At 43.5% G+C, this 18,356-nt stretch overlaps 1 protein-coding gene across 2 annotated transcripts in view; it reads right to left on the bottom strand.

Annotated features, from left to right (window-relative positions):
• LOC115459869 (AP-3 complex subunit sigma-2) overlaps positions 1-8,078 on the bottom strand; it is a 123,937-nt gene extending 115,859 nt beyond the window's left edge. Inside the window, exons 1-2 of one of the 2 annotated variants that reach the window (XM_030189676.1) lie at positions 7,904-8,078; positions 2,842-2,933 (exon numbers count right to left, since the gene is read on the bottom strand). In XM_030189676.1, the coding sequence (XP_030045536.1) occupies positions 2,842-2,933; positions 7,904-7,972 (161 nt within the window). In that variant the 5' untranslated portion in view covers positions 7,973-8,078. Of the gene's footprint in view, positions 1-2,841; positions 2,934-6,309; positions 6,409-7,903 lie in introns of those variants that run through there. The other variant, XM_030189677.1, reaches the window with a different exon arrangement.
• Positions 8,079-18,356: the final 10,278 nt, after the last annotated feature.

Raw genomic sequence — 18,356 nt, 5'->3', positions numbered from 1 at the left:
GATCCAAGATGGTGGCCACATATTAAGCCTGTGCAGTGGGTCTCTTACCTTTCTTGCTTCTTTCTTCCTATTTTCAATGGGGAAACACAAGGGCCATCAGTCAGGGCGGTCTGCCCAGGTCCCTGTCATCCCTGTTGCCAGCCCAATTGATTCTTATGTGATCCGAGGAAGAAAGATAAGTGAAGGTCTGAGCGTGAACTTGCTGGGGCCAGGTTCCCCAAAAGAAGAAGTGGACTGACCCCATGAGCCAGAGGTTACACTAAGCCCAGAAGAAAGGACCCTGCATCTACAGCCCTGAGCAATGAGTTCTCATCTCCCTGTGGTACAATGCTTGGAAGCAGAAAGGCTCCTAGCAGTTAGAGGGGAAGAAAGTGGGCCAGCCCAGGCTTTTGGTCAAGCTGAGAAGGCTGCGGATCAGCTTCAGAGTGTAGAGGCTACGAAAGTGCTCAGTGGGGAATAGCCAATTCAGAAAGCTCTTGGAGCCGCTGAAGAATAAGTGAGGGGATTTGCTGACAATGTTACTGTTTCTCTCCCTGTAACTCTTATGAGTAAGCCACTTGTAATGACATTAGACTCTGTTTGGTTAGTAATTTCTGACCTACCAAAAGTTATGCTTCCAGTGGTGAATTCTTTAACTTTTCAAAGTTAAAGACTTGTGGATAAAATATCCTAACAAGAGAGAATCTGAGATCTTAAAGATTAAATAGTTGGAAATAAAACTTAGGACTTTGGATCAACTATCAAACTCAAGAAGTTCAATTGGCTTTGGTTACAGATTTATCTGCAGTGAGAGTAAAATTGGAATCAGTGGAAAATTACATTAGAAGTGTAAATTTGCGACTTATTAACTTTGCCTAGGTTTCAAGTGTATCACCTAAAGAAGTGGCTATGAGATACTTCTCCGAGATTGGTCTTATGGCACAGCCTGAGAAGCTATCTATCCTGCAAGTCTATTATCCACCATCTAAACATCATGGAAGTTCAGAAACACTGCGGAATATAACAGTAGATTCTCTGAAGACAATTTCAGGAAATGTGGCTAACCCTGTTTTATGTGACATTGGTGGTAAATTTTGGTAACGGTTATGATAGAGACTGGAAGTTTAAGCAACACTTAAAGAATAGAGGGAAATCGTTTATGGGGTGCAGTTTAATGGTATTTCCTGATGTATGTCATGAGACACACAAAAAGGCAGAAACAACTGCTATTGTTTTGCCCTGGTGTTCTTCAGTTGAGTGCAACTTTCTATTTAAAATTTCTATGCAAATGTATAATGTTATCAGTCTACAAAATATGTTTTTGGAACCCTTCTCATTTATCTTCCTTTTTGGCCTCTTACTGTATCAAGCTCCCAGACATAGGGCTTAAAGGGGTTGTAACATGGGTTTTTCTCTCTGCTGCCTAGCATGAAGGCCTGGTTTTTTTTTTTTTTCTTTCATTATAATTTTTCTTTGTTTCCTCCTTTGTTACTGGATCCCTAAGTTGTGGGCTGGAGCCCTAATGGTTAATTTCCTAGACTGAAATTTGTTTAGTTTTTTTCCTTCTTAAGTTTTAAAGTTTAGTGATGCTCTTCTGTACAAGTGTGTTGCTCGATTTGTATTATTGACATTTCATAAAAAAGTCATAAGGAGCTTTACTACAATTTGATGCATTACACACAATTATAACACAAACACATAAGAGGGAAGGCAAACAAGGCTATGCCACAATGTGCCATGAAATTAGGCAAGATCGCCAGCCAGTCACAAAAAGGACAGCAGGATTACTGCTGGAAGAAAGCACAATTGAAACAAGATCCCCTGGACTGAAGATTCAATTCTTATATCCAAAGAAAGTTTATTCAAAGGGAGGGTACTAGGACAGGAGCTTCTTGCACAGTCAAGCCCAATTTTACTGGGCAGGGAGGGGGATGAATTACTAACAGATTGAGTTGAGATGAATGGAGACCTCACTAAGGACAAGAGGAATGAGTTGACAGCTAAGAAAAGTGGTAGGCTGGAATAGAAAATCTGATATATGATAAGAATTTGGAAAGGGATCCAGGGGTGTGCTGGTAAATTGTTAACAGGGGGCTCTCTCTCTCGCCAGCAAAGAAAAAGAGAATTCAGGAGGGGACCAAGCCCACATTTTGGGATCCATTTGTTAAAGTAGCCATGGAGAACCGGCTCCCAAAATTCTTAAAAACTTAACAAACGGCTCTCGAGAGCCTGTGAGAGCCTGCTCCAGCACACCACTGAAGGGATCCTATAGAATAGGATATTCATCACGGAGGAGAAAGCTAATATAATATTTCTTAGCCCCAAACAGTAACTTATCTAGAGTGTTCTGGATGGTTTGAAGTTTTCTCCACTGGGATGATTTCAAGCCTTGATATAATGTAATCACAAGTATTACAAGAATCATATGGAGAATGTGAAGACCCCTTATCAAGTAAACAACATACAGTATATATTTCAAATAAAAAGAGATTTTATAATGATGCTGGTAATCTATAGGTCCAAGGCAAGATGCTTATCAAGCAAGTTTTGAAGCATTTTAACCAAGTCTTAAAGAATCTATGGAACACCACCAAGAGGGCATGGACAGTATGGAAGATGAAGAGAATCAAGATAACAAATAGCAACAAGTCTTTCCAAGCTTTAATCTTAATCTGCTTCTAGTTTGCCTGTCGGCAATTTTAACCATCTTAGAGGAGAAGCTAGAGATAGAAACGGAAGTAGTCATCCAAGGTAGTAAGCAGCTGTATGTCATCCGCACACATGAAAAAAAATTAAATCTGATGACTGCCAACAAAGATACTGAGTAATATGGGGCCCAAGATCTGAACCCTAGGAACTTACCTTCCACCTTCCAAGAAGTTACAAACATTTTCATCCCGCTTTGAAACCAGATGAAAAGTCTCACGTACTATTTGCTGTTGCATGTCTTCAGCCTTAGAGAGAACAAGAAAAGAAACCTCTAGTTGGTTAGGATGAAATGTGGTCCGACTTTGAAGTATTATGCAATATAAGCAGGAGTAGCAGAACGAAAGCAATGCTCTTGTATTTTTAGTAGGACTCCGCCTTTTAACGTAATTCCGTTTATCTCAGCAGTCTTAACAAGGGCAGCAGCAAGAAAGCCTAACACAAGGGCTGATTTTTGCTTCCCTAACCTTCAGAAACATAGAATTGTATCCAGAAGGAGAGTGATCACAGTGTTTGAGGCCATACTAAAGTGGAATAGTAGATTCTCCTACAGTGACACACTTCTCAACTTTTCCCACTTTAGAATATCTAAAGCTATATATTATTTATTTATTTATTACATTTGTACCCCGCGCTTTCCCACACAATGCAGGCTCAATGCGGCTTACATAGTAATTTGCAATACAAAGTTATAGAATAGAAATTTCAAAAACAGTAGTGAAACAATGTAAAGTTGGGCTTGGTAGTGTATGATAAGTTGAGCTTGATAATACATGACTAGGAAAAGAGAGGTTAGACAAGATAGGATAGTATGATTTGGGAGAAAAGGGATAAGGAGGGATAGAAGTAAGGAGAGATGGAGAAGAGAAAGATGGGAGGTCGGTATCTAAGTCAGAACAGAATTGGGAGTGGAGGTTGGTAAGATTATGTTGGGTCATTAGGGTAGGCTTGCTTAAAGAGATGAGCTTTCAGCATTTTTCTAAAGGGTAAGTAGTCGTTTATTAAATCGGATTGGTCTTGGTAGAGCGTTCCAAAGCTGGCTACCCAAAAAGGAGAAACTGGATGCTTAGTAGGTCTTGTAATTAATTCCTCTACAATTGGGAAGGTGTAGGTTAAGATATACCCACCAAGACAGCTTTGGCACTAGATAGAGTATATTTAACCTCTATATAGTAGTTTTTTGCATTAGAAAACTTTAGTTCCTCTCTGTCCCCAGTACCCCCTTCTTCTGCTATTTCCACTGAGTATAAATATAAAGGTTCATCTGCACTTATGATGCATCTGTTCTTGGTACGGGAAGACTATGAAAGCCTCTAATGATCCTGGGCCTGCTCCTCCTCTCTGGTGAATCCTACAAGAAAAAGGAAGCAGCACAGTCACTGGCTTCCTCTGCTGCTGCACAGTCCCCAGGCTGGCTTTGGTAGTAGGAGTCCCTGACAGCTTTTACCTACTTGATAAAGCTGGTTTTCAAACATGCCTCACAGTACTGGACTGCAGAAAACTACACTGACAATTTGAAAGCCGGACTGCAGAAAACTACACCGACAATTTGAAAGCCAGAGACTGCAAGATGACTGAGCAAATGAGGATATCACTAACCAATTACAGAGGGATGTGTACCAAGAGTAACATCAAACTATTCTAGAATGTCCTCCACAAATGAATACTATAATTCCTACTGAAAAGGAAAAGTCTGCTCACAAGACTGACTGGATTGCTCCCAAAGCACTGAACTACTAATCACATCTTTTCCTTACAGTGATTAATAAATTTATTAAAAGCACCTCTTTGATGAAAATATTTGCAGTTTATTAACTTTCAAGAAACTTTACATTCTATTGGGCATCCTGGCCTCAATGTTGTACTACTGCATACTGGAACTAGTGGGAAAAAACCCTAAGATATAATTAAATCCATGTACTCTTCGTGGGCATAGTTTGGGCAGGGGGAGAAGGAATGTCCCCCCAAACGCTTCAGGCAAGCATTGTCTAAATTTCATTGCTACCCCATTTTCTATTCCCTTCTCCCCCACCTGCCCAACAGCCTCTCTCCCTTTCATAACTTCCTTCCTATTAGGGCAGTGATAGAGATCTTCACATTCCCATGCTACCGAAGCCCTGTCATCTCACACCTTCAGACACGCACTTCGTGTTACCTTATAGAGTAGGTCCTTCAGCGGCATGGGAGCAGAAAGGCTCCGCAATGATGATTCTCGCTTTTAAATTAGCTGTTGCTAACCTGGCAGGAAGGGAAGTATGAGATGCTGGGCCGTGGGGCAAGAAGAGAAGGAGGGAGGCAACATGCTGAACTTGGAGGAAACAGAGAAGAGGAAATATGCTCCGCTGGGGTGGGGATGTGCAGGGAGGGAAAGGTGCTGATCCTGGGGCAGGAAGAAGAGGGAGAGAGGCTGGTCAGTTGGGAGGAGGAAGGGAAGAGATGCAGGACTTGGAGGTGGTGGGGGGAGGGATGAAAAAGAGACAGGAGAGATGCTGGACCTTATGGGGGCGCAGAGAGAGTAACTGATCCTGGACCTGGGAGGGGGAAAAGAGGGAAGAAAAGGTTCCAGGACAGGAAGGAAACTGAGAGAGTGTGTGCCATAAGAAAGGGCAGAAATAGAAAATGTTGAAGAGGAGAGGAAGAAAACAGATGGGAGAAAGGAGAGAGATGAGAGGTGGATTTGAGGAGGGAGAGATAAAGGAAGGAGAAAAGATGAAAAAGACAATAAGGTTATGAAGGGGAAAGAAGGGATGAGAGAGAAGGGTGAGAGATGGGTGGGAAGGGGCAGAAGTGGAGAGAGGACGGAGAAAGAAGGTGGTGTAGAGAAAAATAAGCAAGAAGAGAGGTGTGGAGGAGGAGTGCAAGTGGTGAAAATTAGAGAATTATGGTGAAGTGGAGACAAATGAGTGATTTAGGAGCAGGAGGGGAGGAAAAGAAAAATGGAAGAGTATAAGTAAGATATCAAATCAAATCAATTCTTGTATACCACTCATTCAGTGCAGTTTACATTCTAGGTCAGACGAAAGCCGATAATGTTAGTGTGAGGTATGAGAACAATTAGAGACCATTGGTGTAATGCATGAGACCAAAAACATTAAAGGAAAAGATAATGGATAAAGAAAAAGGAGAAGATAAAGAGAAAACAAAAAATGTTGTTGTAATTTAACTGTATTGTTTTATTTTAACATGTTTTTGATGATTATGTTGGTAGAACTGAATCTGCATAGGAAATTAGAACAAAATAAATATACACACACATCATCTGTAACCTAAAAACAAAACAACAATGTGCAAACAGACACTGACAGAGAGGAAAAGACGACCAAGACAGGTATGTAACCCTAACTCCATCCCCTATAACAACTGTATCGATGATCTCCCTCACTGTACTGGAGAGATCCTCAGCCTCCGGATTATAACTAAATAACATTAAACACTTCAACACAGAGATGATCTGATCATTTGATCTCCTACCCCAGAAGATGTACAAAAAAACCTAAACCTGCTAGCAACCTGCTGCAAATCATGGGCCTGATAAGTAAAATGGGAAATGGAACATTTCTATTTAGGCAAAATAATTCAACACAGATTAAAATTCTTTCTAAATAAACAAGAAGATGAGTATACCTTGGCCTGAGATTGTGCAGCTGGGAGTTTAAAACTGGCAACAAACATACTATAAGAAAAACTTGTCAGTCATGTGACAGAGAAACTTCTGGATGAATATAAGCCTTCCCCACTAGTAACATAGTAGATGACGGCAGAAAAAAGACCTGCATGGTCCATCCAGTCTGCCCAACAAGACAACTCATGTCTGCTACTTTTTGTGTATACCCTACTTTGATTTGTACCTGTGCTCTTCAGGGCACAGACCGTATAAGTCTACCCAGCACTATCCCCGCCTCCCAACCACCAGCCCCGCCACCGGCTCTGGCACAGACTGTATAAGTCTGCCCAGCACTATCCCCGCCTCCCAACCTCCAGTCCCGCCTCCCACCACCGGCTCTGGCACAGACCGTATAAGTCTGCCCAGCACTATCCCCGCCTCCCAATCACCGGCTCTGGCACAGACCGTAGAACTACTGTTAGAATGATTTGATAGCAACATTCAACCAGTCCTCTTGTGAAGTCTAAGACACCAACAGAAATCCTACACCTCCAGTGCTGCAAATACAGAAACACCCACAACAACAGAGGAAAACCAGTATTAGGATGTTTCCCATACTACTCAAAAAGAACAAATTATGGTGTCATCTCAATAACCACAACACAAACTTCTTCCACTATGAGGCATTCAGTGAAGTAGCATAAAACACCAACAAAAACCAAAAACATTCAGCACAAACTTAACAAGCTTGTAACAGGAAAACCAACAATAACACCAAACAGCAGAACTCAACAACTACAACTCAATCTATGAAAACACACTACTGCAGACAGTGAAATGTGCCCTAAAATCCCAATGCACCTCCTACTGGCAAATACAGATTGTAAAACTGAACACACTGAACTACTATAGATCCCTACATAAAAATTACACAGTACCAGGACACCTCATCTTGATCACACAAGCAAAACACAAATCCCCTCTAACTTCAGAATAAGAACCCAGAAACAGAAAATGGAACTGGAAACCCTAACAAAACAGACTCTATAACAAACAGAAATGTTTCTTCTCAAATACTATACAAATAGTATCGGATTTACATTGCCCAAAGCTGACAGAGAAAATCAAAAACCTCTCAGAAAAGCATGCAGCATAAAATCTCTATATACACTTTGTCCTATGGGAAGCATCAGTTAAATAGGCTGAATCTTGCCACCAGACTACCAACATTTTCTGACCAGGGAGCTGTCCTTATTATTGTGCTCTCTCCACCTTGTAATTTTATCATACTGTTATCTCTACTTTATCGGTTTATCATTTATTATTTTGATTTGCTAAAACCACCTTTTTTACTATGCAAATCAAGGTAACTAGAAAATAACTCCATAATGAATCATAGTTTAATAATTGTATGTATTATGCTCTCAACACGTGTGAAAACTGGCATTGCAAATGAGTTATCTGAACCCTGTCAGCTTAAACAATTTCTCTAGGTCGCTGCTCTATAACAGGGCCTGGGCTCATCATCCCAGTAGTCTCTGTGTCCCAGTGCTGCCCCTAACACGGGACTCCCCTCCCCCCATCGCCATCTGGCGGCCAGCACTACACACTTACGAAATGCTGATAGAAGCGCATAAGACGTGGTTTCCCATGGTTATTAAATACCAAGATAGCTTTAATCATCTTCCCTGGCTAAATAAAAAACAACCCGAATCAAACACACTCCAAAACTGTCAACAAAACGCCAGCTCCGGTTCCAGCGGCGAAACCCAACTTCCGCCACAGGAGACACACGGCACAGAGTGGTGTTACAGTTAAAGTGGGCCGTCAGGGAACAGTGGCAGGAACTACCCATAAAAGTCGGATCTCCCGGATCCTACCTTAACAAGGAGTGTTGTTCTGTTGTGCCTGGCCCCTGCTACTTTTTGATATGCCGCGAGCAAGGAGGTTAGATTGAGTGCACGAGACTGCACGAGCCTATCCGTTATTGGGGGGGGGTCCATCTGTAAAAAGTCTAAAGCTGGTCCAGTTGGATAGGCAGTGCTTTAGAAAGTGGAGAAAGAAGGGGATTTTATCTACCCTCTGTACTTTCCCCCTAAAGCTCTTCTTTCTCCCTTTACTTAACTTGTTTACATCACTAATTGTATCTGATATCCTGGAATGACAATGCCATAACAGGACTCCGTAAGCCACATTGAGCCTGCAAATAGGTGGGAAAATGTGGGATACAAATGCAACAAATAAAATTTATTTATTAGGATTTATTTACCACCTTTTTGAAGGAATTCATTGCATATCACTAAAACAGCTTAAAACTTATTGTAGCTGGCAATCAATAGAAATAAAACATGTAAAAGAAAATAAGTTGATACCTTTTTTTATTGGACATAACTTAATACATTTCTTGATTAGCTTTCGAAGGTTGCCCTTCTTCGTCAGATCGGAAATAAGCAAATGTTGGTAGATGACAGTATATATAAGTGATTACCTTTAAAAGTGGACTCAATCTGAACTTCCCCATCTGTAAAGGAATGAAATACAAACAGGCTTATGCTACTACCTTTGCATACAAAAGCACACAGTCTTGGAACCAGGGGCGTAGCTACGGGTGGGCCAGGGTGGGCCCAGGCCCACGCAATTTCACCTCAGGCCCGCCCACCCAAGCGCCCACACACTGCACCAGCTTAGCGACCACGGCTCCAGGGCAGAAACAGCACCCACTCTGGCTCAGCTGATGATGATCTCTCCAGACTCGCAGCGGCGAACTGGTGGGCGGCGGCAATAAAAGTATAAAGCAGCCAGGCTCCTCGACTCCGTCCCATCCTTCACTTTCACTTCCCTGCTCTCTCAGCGTCCCGCCTTCCTCTGATGTCATTTCCTTTCGGGCGGGACGCTGGGAGGGCAGGGAAGTGAAAGCGAAGGACGGGACGGAGTCGAGGAGCCTGGCTGCTTTATACTTTTATTGCCGCCGCCCACCAGTTCGCCGCTGCGAGTAGAGAAGGAAGAAAGCCATTTAGAAAATCTTTTTTTCTACTCCCCCGCGCAGCCGTCGCCGTTTACTCAAAACACAGCAAGCAACCCGAGCTGCTGCCTGCATCCACGTTGTCGTTCTTTATTGTTGGTAAGCAGAGGGAAGGATGGGTCTGGGAGGGGTGGTGAGTACGGAGTATGGGGGACTAATGAAGTGGGTGAAAGATGGGGGAGGAATTTAGGAGACTGGGTAAGGGAGACACAGAGGGGGGAATGAGAGTGCTGGAGAGGGAATGAGAGAGAGATGGTCAAAGCTCAAAGGGGAGAGAGGAGAAATTGCTGGACATGGAGGGGAGGGCAGGGGAGAGAGGAGAATTGCTGGATATGGATGGATGGATGGAGGGCAGGGGAGTTGCTGGACATGGGTGGATAGAGGGGATGGCAGGGGAGAGGAGAGTTGCTGGACATAGGTGGATGGAGGGGAGGGCAGTGGAGAGAGGAGGGTTCCTGGACATGGGTGGATGGAGGGGAGGGCAGGGAGATTTGTTGGACATGGATGGAGGTGAAGGAAGGGAAGACAGGAAGGAGATGCACATGGATGGAGGGGAGAAAGAAGAAATTCTGAACATGGATGGAGGGGAGGGAAGACAGAGGAAGGAGATGCACATGGATGGAGGTGAAGGAAGGGAAGACAGGAAGGAGATGCACATGGATGGAGGGGAGAAAGAAGAAATTCTGAACATGGATGGAGGGGAGGGAAGAGAGAGGAATGAGATGATATGAGGGAAAAGGAAGAGAAAAGAAAAACTGCACATGGATTGAGAAAATAGGCAGAAGCTGGATCCACTGGACAGTCAAGTCTGCGGAGGACCCAGCTTTTACTTACGGATGTAGAGCAAGAAATGAAGAAGAAAGGAGGAAAGTAAAGAAATAAATTGAAAGGAAGCCCTGGAAACGGAGTTAAGAGGACAGATAGCAGCAGAATCAGATACTGGGCCAGCATGATAAGAAAAACAAAGTCACCAGACAACAAAGATAGGAAAAATCATTTTATTTTCATTATAGTGTTTGGAATATGTCCACTTTGAGAATCAGGTGCTCAACATTAAAAGATTTTATTTATTTACTTATTTATGGCATTTTATCCCACATTAAACATGAATTAGATTGGAACCTGGGATCATTTAATTTTATTTTTCCTGGAGAGAGTAATGCATTGCCTCCCCCCACCCCAGGCTCTCTCCCCAGCCATAGCCAGCTCTGCAATATTGAGGGAAGTTGGGGGGGGGGGGGGGGGGGGGGGCGCAGAGGTGGACCGGGGAGAGAGCCTGTTCTTAAACATTTACCAGCAAACCACTGTCTAGTGCCCACCCATCCAACCTGTTGGCCCACCCAAAAATTGACTTCTGGCTACGCCACTGCTTGGAACGCACTACCCATGGCCCTGAAAACCATGACCAATCTAACCAGCTTTCACAAAGCTTTGAAAGCACATCTCTTCAACAAAGCCTACAAAAGTCACCCTCAATGGAACAAATCATTCCTTAAACCACCCAAGTACACCAAAAATACACCTCTCACACGACCTTACCTAACACCTTCCATCTAAATCCTCTTTCACCTCTGCTTACGATCGACTGTTTTTAAATCATGTAACAACATTATCATATCTATACTCTGTAAGCCACATTGAGCCTGCAAAAAGGTGGGAAAATGTGGGGTACAAATACAATAAATAAAGTATATATAAGTGATTAAAAGTGGACTGCGGCCTCTACAGACTGCTGATCGGATCTCATTTATATACAATGCCATCCTCTCTCAGCTGTGTTGTTAGAGGTCTCAGTTCACTTCGTCGTTTTAGGGTTGCCGCCGATAGATCCTGATAGATTTCAATTGACAAGCTGTCTCATATTAGTGGATTTACTGCTCTCGCTTTGCGTATCACAAGCTCTTTTATTTTAAACTCCGTGAAGCAGGCTATTATATCTTTGGGTTGATTCGCTTTCCGCATTCCCATCGCCCAGTGTGCCCGCTCTTTTGATTGCTAACTTATCTGGAGGTTTCTCTGTAGTTGTTAACAGATACGCCGCAATTGCCTGCACTACCTCCTCGCAGTTAAGATATTCGGGCATTTCGGGCAGTCCGCGGATTCTAATATTGGAGCGTCTGCTCCGATTCTCCAGATCCTCCAGTTTTTCCGCGAGGTATTTAGTCTCTGTTTTTTGATCTGCTAGTTGCTGTTCAACGGAGCTCAGGGTCTCTGCTTGCTCTTCCACTGTGTTTTCCACTTCCGCCACGCGGTTACCCAGCTCCTGGATTTCACCTCGCAGATCTGCACGCAGTTGGGCAAAATCCTGCTGAACTTCCTTAAGATCTGTTTTTATCTCTTGAAACCAGCTACATAACTGGCCCCATACTTCTGGATCCACCTCCACTCCTGCTTCCAAGCTGCCCTTCGCCTGCTGCCCCGTGTTTTTCTGCTCCACCCGTTCCTTGTCGGTGCCATCTTTTCCCGCCTGCATTTCTCCGTTCTGTGCCTTCCGGCAATGCGCTAACTTCTCGGTTTTGGGTGTCTTGTGCTTCGCAAATGTCATTACCCGCCTCCGGGTGCTTTCTCCTTCCACTCCCCGAGTCGATTTTCCACCTCTCTCCCGGTATTTTATCGTATTTTTGCTCTGCACTGGCTGCTGGCTCGGAGCTCTGACTTTAGTCCACCATTTGCTAGCATGGCGTCACTTTCTCCTGCTGATCGGATCTCAATAGTCCAGTAACAGGGTGGCTCTGGCTCTTCCTTTCTGGAGAGGCCATCAGCTTTACCATGTTCACTGCCCTTCCGGTGCTTATAACAGAAGCTTTTACCACACTCAGTACATACTAACAGTTTTAATCCTTGGTATAATAATTGATTCCTACATGTTATTCAACATCCAAGTCCAAGCAGCTATCACAAAAACCTTTAAAGCAATGTGAAAACTAAAAAGAATTAGGCATCTCTTCCCTAATGATATGTTTAGAACCTTAGTACAAACATTAGTATTATAACACTTTATTGTAATGCCATTTATGCTGGCTGTAAGGAATCTTCCTTGAAAAAAACTGCAGACGGCTCAAAATATAGCAGCCAGATTAGTCTACAAGGCTACGAGATTTGAAAGTGCAGCCCCTTGGCTTATAAAGTTACACTGGCTCCCAATTAAAGCTAACATTCAAACTATGCAAATTTATTTTCAAAACTCTATATGGTTTAACCCCCGATTATATGCAACCTTTAATTCATCTCCACCATTAGCAAGAGATTATCTAACCTTCCACAATCTCATCTGCAAAAATGTGATCTACAAGTCACTTTACATGTCGGGATTCTCTTATCTCTGTACCAAATGGTGGAATTCCCTCCTGCAATTCATCAGATGGGGACCTAATTATTTGATATTCCAGAAATACCTTATAGCCTATAGCCCCTCACCCAGAAATAGTGAGCTTCACCTCAAACTCCAAGGAATGTCAGGCTCAAAGTGATCATAATTTTGGGGAACCAGGGGATGCACTCCTTGTCATCCCCCCCCCTCCAATTCATTATATGTGTAAGAAAGACATTTACATTCGTGCAACTAAAGCTAATTAAATCTATTATCCCCATAATTCATTGTGCACATTAAGTTTTATTAATTCTCTTTGTTCTCTCGGGGTGGCTAACTGAAATAATTAGCTTATTACCTGCTGAGTTTTATTTATATAACCCGAGTCACTGCTGGCATGATTCCTTTGTTCCTCCCCCCCCCCTTGCTTACGCCTTTTTGTTCATAAACCAGGATGAGCCTTAATCTCTTTCTATCCTCAACTAATATGCTTCCAGACCCTGAAACAGGTGACACTGCAGGAGCTGATCTATCTTATCACAAAAAAAAAATTAGTAGAAAAAGACCTGCACGGTCCATCTAGTCTGCCCAACAAGATAAACTCACATGTGCCATTTTTTGTGTATACCTTACCTTGATTTGTACCTGTATTTTTCAGGGCACAGACCATATAAGTCTGCCCAGCACTATCCCCGCCCCGCCTCCCACCACTGGCTCTGGCACAGACTAAGTCTGCCCAGCACTATCCCCGCCTCCCACCACCGGCTAAGCTTCTGGGGATCCCTTCCTTCTGAGCAGGATTCCTTTATGCTTATCCCACGCATGTTTGAATTCCGTTACCGTTTTCCTCTCCACCACCTCCCGCGGGAGGGCATTCCAAGCATCCACCACTCTCTCCGTGAAAAAAATACTTCCTGACATTTTTCTTGAGTCTGCCCCCCTTCAAAGGGTCACTCCTTCACCCATGACTTTTACCATTGAAAGGAATCCGTTAGAGTAAATTCCATGTCAATAAACAATTTTCGCTCTTCCCCCATAATTGACACCTGCAAAGCAGCCACATGATCCTCTGGTCCTACATTTGCAGCCTTGTCTTACTAGGGTCTGTCCTCTGGACCTAAAAGCTCCTTGGAACAGATTGCCTTCCAGAATGCATTTGTCTTACTTGCTTCAACCTGCCATAGCATAGCACCTGGTGCAGGCCTGCCCATTAACTACATAAATATTATTTGCACTTGCCCTCTCCACTGGGGAGTGGCTGATTATATCCTGCTTGGCAATAGGGAAAATGAGGTTTCTTACCTGTAACAGGGCTTCTCCATGGATAAGTCAGAGATATACTCTCTCCCACCTTCCCTTCATAGTTTTTGCTCTCTCTCACTGGACCAAGGAGGTGTAACAGGCACCCAGGTGGAAGCACTTGCACATGCCCATGCCAGGAAAGCCTTGCAAGCTTATATCTGATATTTATTTATGCATTTGTATCCCACATTTTCCCACCTGTTGGTAGGTTCAATGGGGCTTACAGGAATTCCCACACCCCTGGCCTTGACTCAGATCCATGAACAGCAAACGCAGATTGATTTTGTTGGCTCCCAGTGTCTGGTGGCTTCCCCACTTTTAACGTAAGCCAGGCAAATCAGTGATGTAAAACTGTTTATTAAAGTAATTGCACTGACTGTGCTTAATAATTTCTATTACTAAGAAAACATATACATCAAATTATATAGGGGCAACCCAATAGTAGAGGGTTGTACTACAGGAAATAAAACATCAAGGTCTAGGTGTCATTGTTGATGATACATTGAAACTTTCTGCTCAGTGTACACTAGCAGCTAAGAAAGGAAATAGAATGTTAGGAATTGTTAGGGAAGGAACGGAGAACAAAACTGACGTTATAGTAATGCCTTTGTATCACTTCATAATATGCGCAATTCTGCTCACCGCTTCTGAAAAAAAAAGATATTGCAGAATTAGAAAAGGTTGCTGAGGGGCCCTTTTACTAAGGTGCATAGGTGCCTATGTGCATCAAATTGGCACTACCACCCAGCTACCGCATGCCCCGTAATTCCATTTTTGGTGCACACCCAAACATGTGGTAGCCCATATTAGCCCTCTCCTCAAGTCCCTTCACTGGCTCCCTATCCATTTCTGCATACACTTCAGCCTCCTCTTGACTTATAAGTGAGATAAGCATAAAGGAATCCTGTGCCGAAGGAATGGATCCTCAGGAGCTTAGTCAAGATCGGGAGGTGGGGATAGTGCTCGGCAGACTTATACGGTCTGTGCCAGAGCTGGTGGTGGGCAGCGGGACTAGTGGTTGGGAGGTGGGGATAGTGCTGGGCAGACTTATACGGTCTGTGCCAGGGCTGGTGGTTGGGAGGCGGGGATAGTGCTGGGCAGACTTATACGGTCTGTGCCAGGGCTGGTGGTTGGGAGGCGGGGATAGTGCTGGGCAGACTTATACGGTCTGTGCCAGAGCCGGTGGTTGGGAGGAGGGGCTGGTGGTTGGGAGGCGGGGATAGTGCTGGGCAGACTTATACGGTCTGTGCCCTGAAGAGCACAGGTACAAATCAAAGTAGGGTATACACAAAAAGCAGCAAATATGAGTTATCTTGTTGGGCAGACTGGATGGACCGTGCAGGTCTTTTTCTGCCGTCATCTACTATGTTACTATGTATTCACTCTGCAGCTCCTCAGTACCCCTACACTCCTCCCCGGGAACTCCGTTCACTGGGAAAATCTCTCTTATCTGCACCCTTCTCCTCCACTGCTAACTCCAGACTCCGTTCCTTTTACCTTGCTGCACCATATGCCTGGAATAGACTTCCTGAGCCCGTACATCAAGCTCCCATCTCTGGCCGTCTTCAAATCTAGGCTACATGCCCACCTTTTTGATGCTGCTTTTAACTCCTAACCCTTACTCGCTTGTTCAGTACCCTTATTTTATCATCCCCACCTTAGTAATTCCCTTATCTCTTATTTGTCGTGTTTGTCTGTCCTAAGTAGATTGTAAGCTCTGTCGAGCAGGGACTGTCTCATGTTCAAGTGTACAGCGCTGCGTACATCTAGTAGCACTATAGAAATGATAAGTAGTAGTAGTATTTTCGCTTACCCGGTGGTAATCGGCAGTTGGCACGTGCTGGACACTTACTGCCCAGTTAGCGCAAGAGACCTTACCGATAAGTCAATGGGTGGTGTTAAGGTCTCAGGCCAAAAATGGACACGTGCTGGTTTTCATTTTGCTGCACGTCCATTTTCCGGCACCTTAAAAATAAATCCCTTTTTCCCACGCACGCTGAGAAAATAGACCAGCGTGCGTCTAAAACACACACCTATACCAGTGCAGGCCAATTTTGGGCGTGTCTTAGCTTAATTTCTTCCAGGAGAGTTTTGCATTTTCTGAAGTTCACTTTTCTATATACTTGATTTTCTAACTAACACATCATTTCCCAATCTTTCTAAGAACCCAGTAGCACTGCTTTGTCAGCACTGGGCAATTTTGTCTCCCCTTTAATTTATATTCCGATTCAGAGTAGGCTGCTTCAGTTGGGGAACAGCTGTCTGATGCCTGCCAGGTTTCCAGAACAGAAGATGTGGCTGGTGAGCCCAGCTTTCTGTCTTGACAGTAATCAGTCTGGGTCATTAGAAAGCTCCTAATCAAGAATAATAAGAAACAGAAGTAAGAAAATAGAAGTTTTTTTTCCGCCCATGTTAAGCCCACTGCTTGATTTATAATGCCAGTGTTGGCACAACAGTGACCTTTTACTTACATCCATACACAAACTGTTCAATTCCCATATCTTGATTTTCCTACATGCTGAGCCATTCTTTCACAATGTAATTCTGGTCTTTTCTCACTTTTGAGATGAAATACAGCATGGTTAGAAGTGGAGGAGTAGCCTAGTGGTTAGGGTGGTGGACTTTGATCCTGAGGAACTGAGTTCGATTCCCACTTCAGGCACAGGCAGCTCCTTGTGACTCTGGGCAAGTCACTTAACCCTCCATTGCCCCATGTAAGCCGCATTGAGCCTGCCATGAGTGGGAAAGTGCGGGGTACAAATGTAACAAAAATAAAATAGATACTATTGGAGATTCTACATGGAATGTTGCTATTCCACTAGCAAGATTCCATGTAGAAGCCTGCGTGGCCACATTGGTGATCTGCAAGGGCCGACTTCTACATGGAATGTTGCTAGTGGAGGAGTAGCCTAGTGGTTAGGGTGGTGGACTTTGGTCCTGAGGAACTGAGTTTGATTCCCACTTCAGGCACAGGCAGCTCCTTCTGATTCTGGGCAAGTCACTTAACCCTCCATTGCCCCATGTAAGCCGCATTGAGCTTGCCATGAGTGGGAAAGCACGGGGTACAAATGTAACAAAAAAAAAGAAATTTAAATAAGACTCAATAGAGAAGAATGAATAGTGAGTGGGGTTCCCCAGGAATCTAGCAATTTCAGCTGAAATCGGAACCTGGATTTCAGTCCGGTTTCAGTGGAGAAACCAAAACCAAAATTTGGTCATCCTCCGCCTGGTAAAACGTTACACAAATTGCAGTAAATTGTTATAATACAGTAAACACCTACTCAATTTGTTAGTAGCAGGTGTAGGTTTGCTAGTTTTTCTTACAGGGGGTTTCGTTTCTATAAGACTTACAGAACAGATGACCTGCATTCAGGATAAGCATTCTGTATGTAACAAAATTAGAATAATATTGGGCTAATGGCTCAAAGTTAGAGGGCTAAAGATCATGCTATAAAGGCCAGTCTTCCGATCGGAAATTAGGTTAAGAAACGGAAACTACTCTTTTGTCTGGTCTTTCAAAAAGTACAAAGATTAGGGGCCACTCCATGAAATTACATAGCGGTGCATTTAAATCAAATACGAGAAAATATTTTTTCACTCAACTTATAGTTAAGCTCTGGAACTCAGTACCACGGCAAGAGGTAAAAGCAGTTAATGCAGCTGGGTTTAAAAAAAAAAAAAAAAAGATTTGGACAAGCTCCTGGAAGAAAGGTCCATAAACCATTATTAACGTAGACCTGTGGAAAGCCAATGCTTATCCTTGGGAATAATTAACATGGAATCTAGTTACTTTTAGGGACTTTACCAGGGGCGTCATCTCCGATCTATTAGACAATTTCTAGATTTTGCTTCTCCTCACACCCTTATTCACGCTTTTGTTATTTCACGTCTAGATTACTGTAATTCAGTTTTCTGTAGAATCTCATCTTCATAGGTTACAAACTTTGCATAATTCTGCAGCTCGTTTTTTGTGGAAGGCTCAAAAATACGACCACATCACTCCCCTCTTTTTCCAGTTACACTGGCTCCCAGTACAGTTCAGATGTATGTTCAAAGTGTTATGTTTGACTCGCAAAGCAACTTGGTACACCAGCTTGCCTCTGTAGTTAAACCCTACACCCAGGGGTGTGCTGGTAAATTGTTAACAGGGGGCTCTCTCTCTCGCCAGCAAAGTAAAAGAGAATTCAGGAGGGGCCCAAGCCCACATTTTGGGATCCATTTGTTAAAGTAGCCATGGAGAACCGGCTCCCAAAATTCTTAAAAACTTAACAAACGGCTCTCGAGAGCCTGTGAGAGCCTGCTCCAGCACACCACTGCCTACACCCGTTCCCGTGCTCTTCGTTCACTAGATTCTCACCAGTAAGTTCTCCCTTCTCCTAGGAATGCACACTATGAATCTACCCATTCCTCTGCCTTCTCTTTTCTTGCACCTT

The sequence above is a fragment of the Microcaecilia unicolor genome, chromosome 1 (genome assembly GCF_901765095.1).
Source record: "Microcaecilia unicolor chromosome 1, aMicUni1.1, whole genome shotgun sequence".
In the NCBI taxonomy this organism is placed as follows: Eukaryota; Metazoa; Chordata; class Amphibia; order Gymnophiona; family Siphonopidae; genus Microcaecilia; species Microcaecilia unicolor.
Note: the sequence above shows the minus strand (reverse complement) of the source record. Positions and strands in the feature narration are given on the sequence as shown.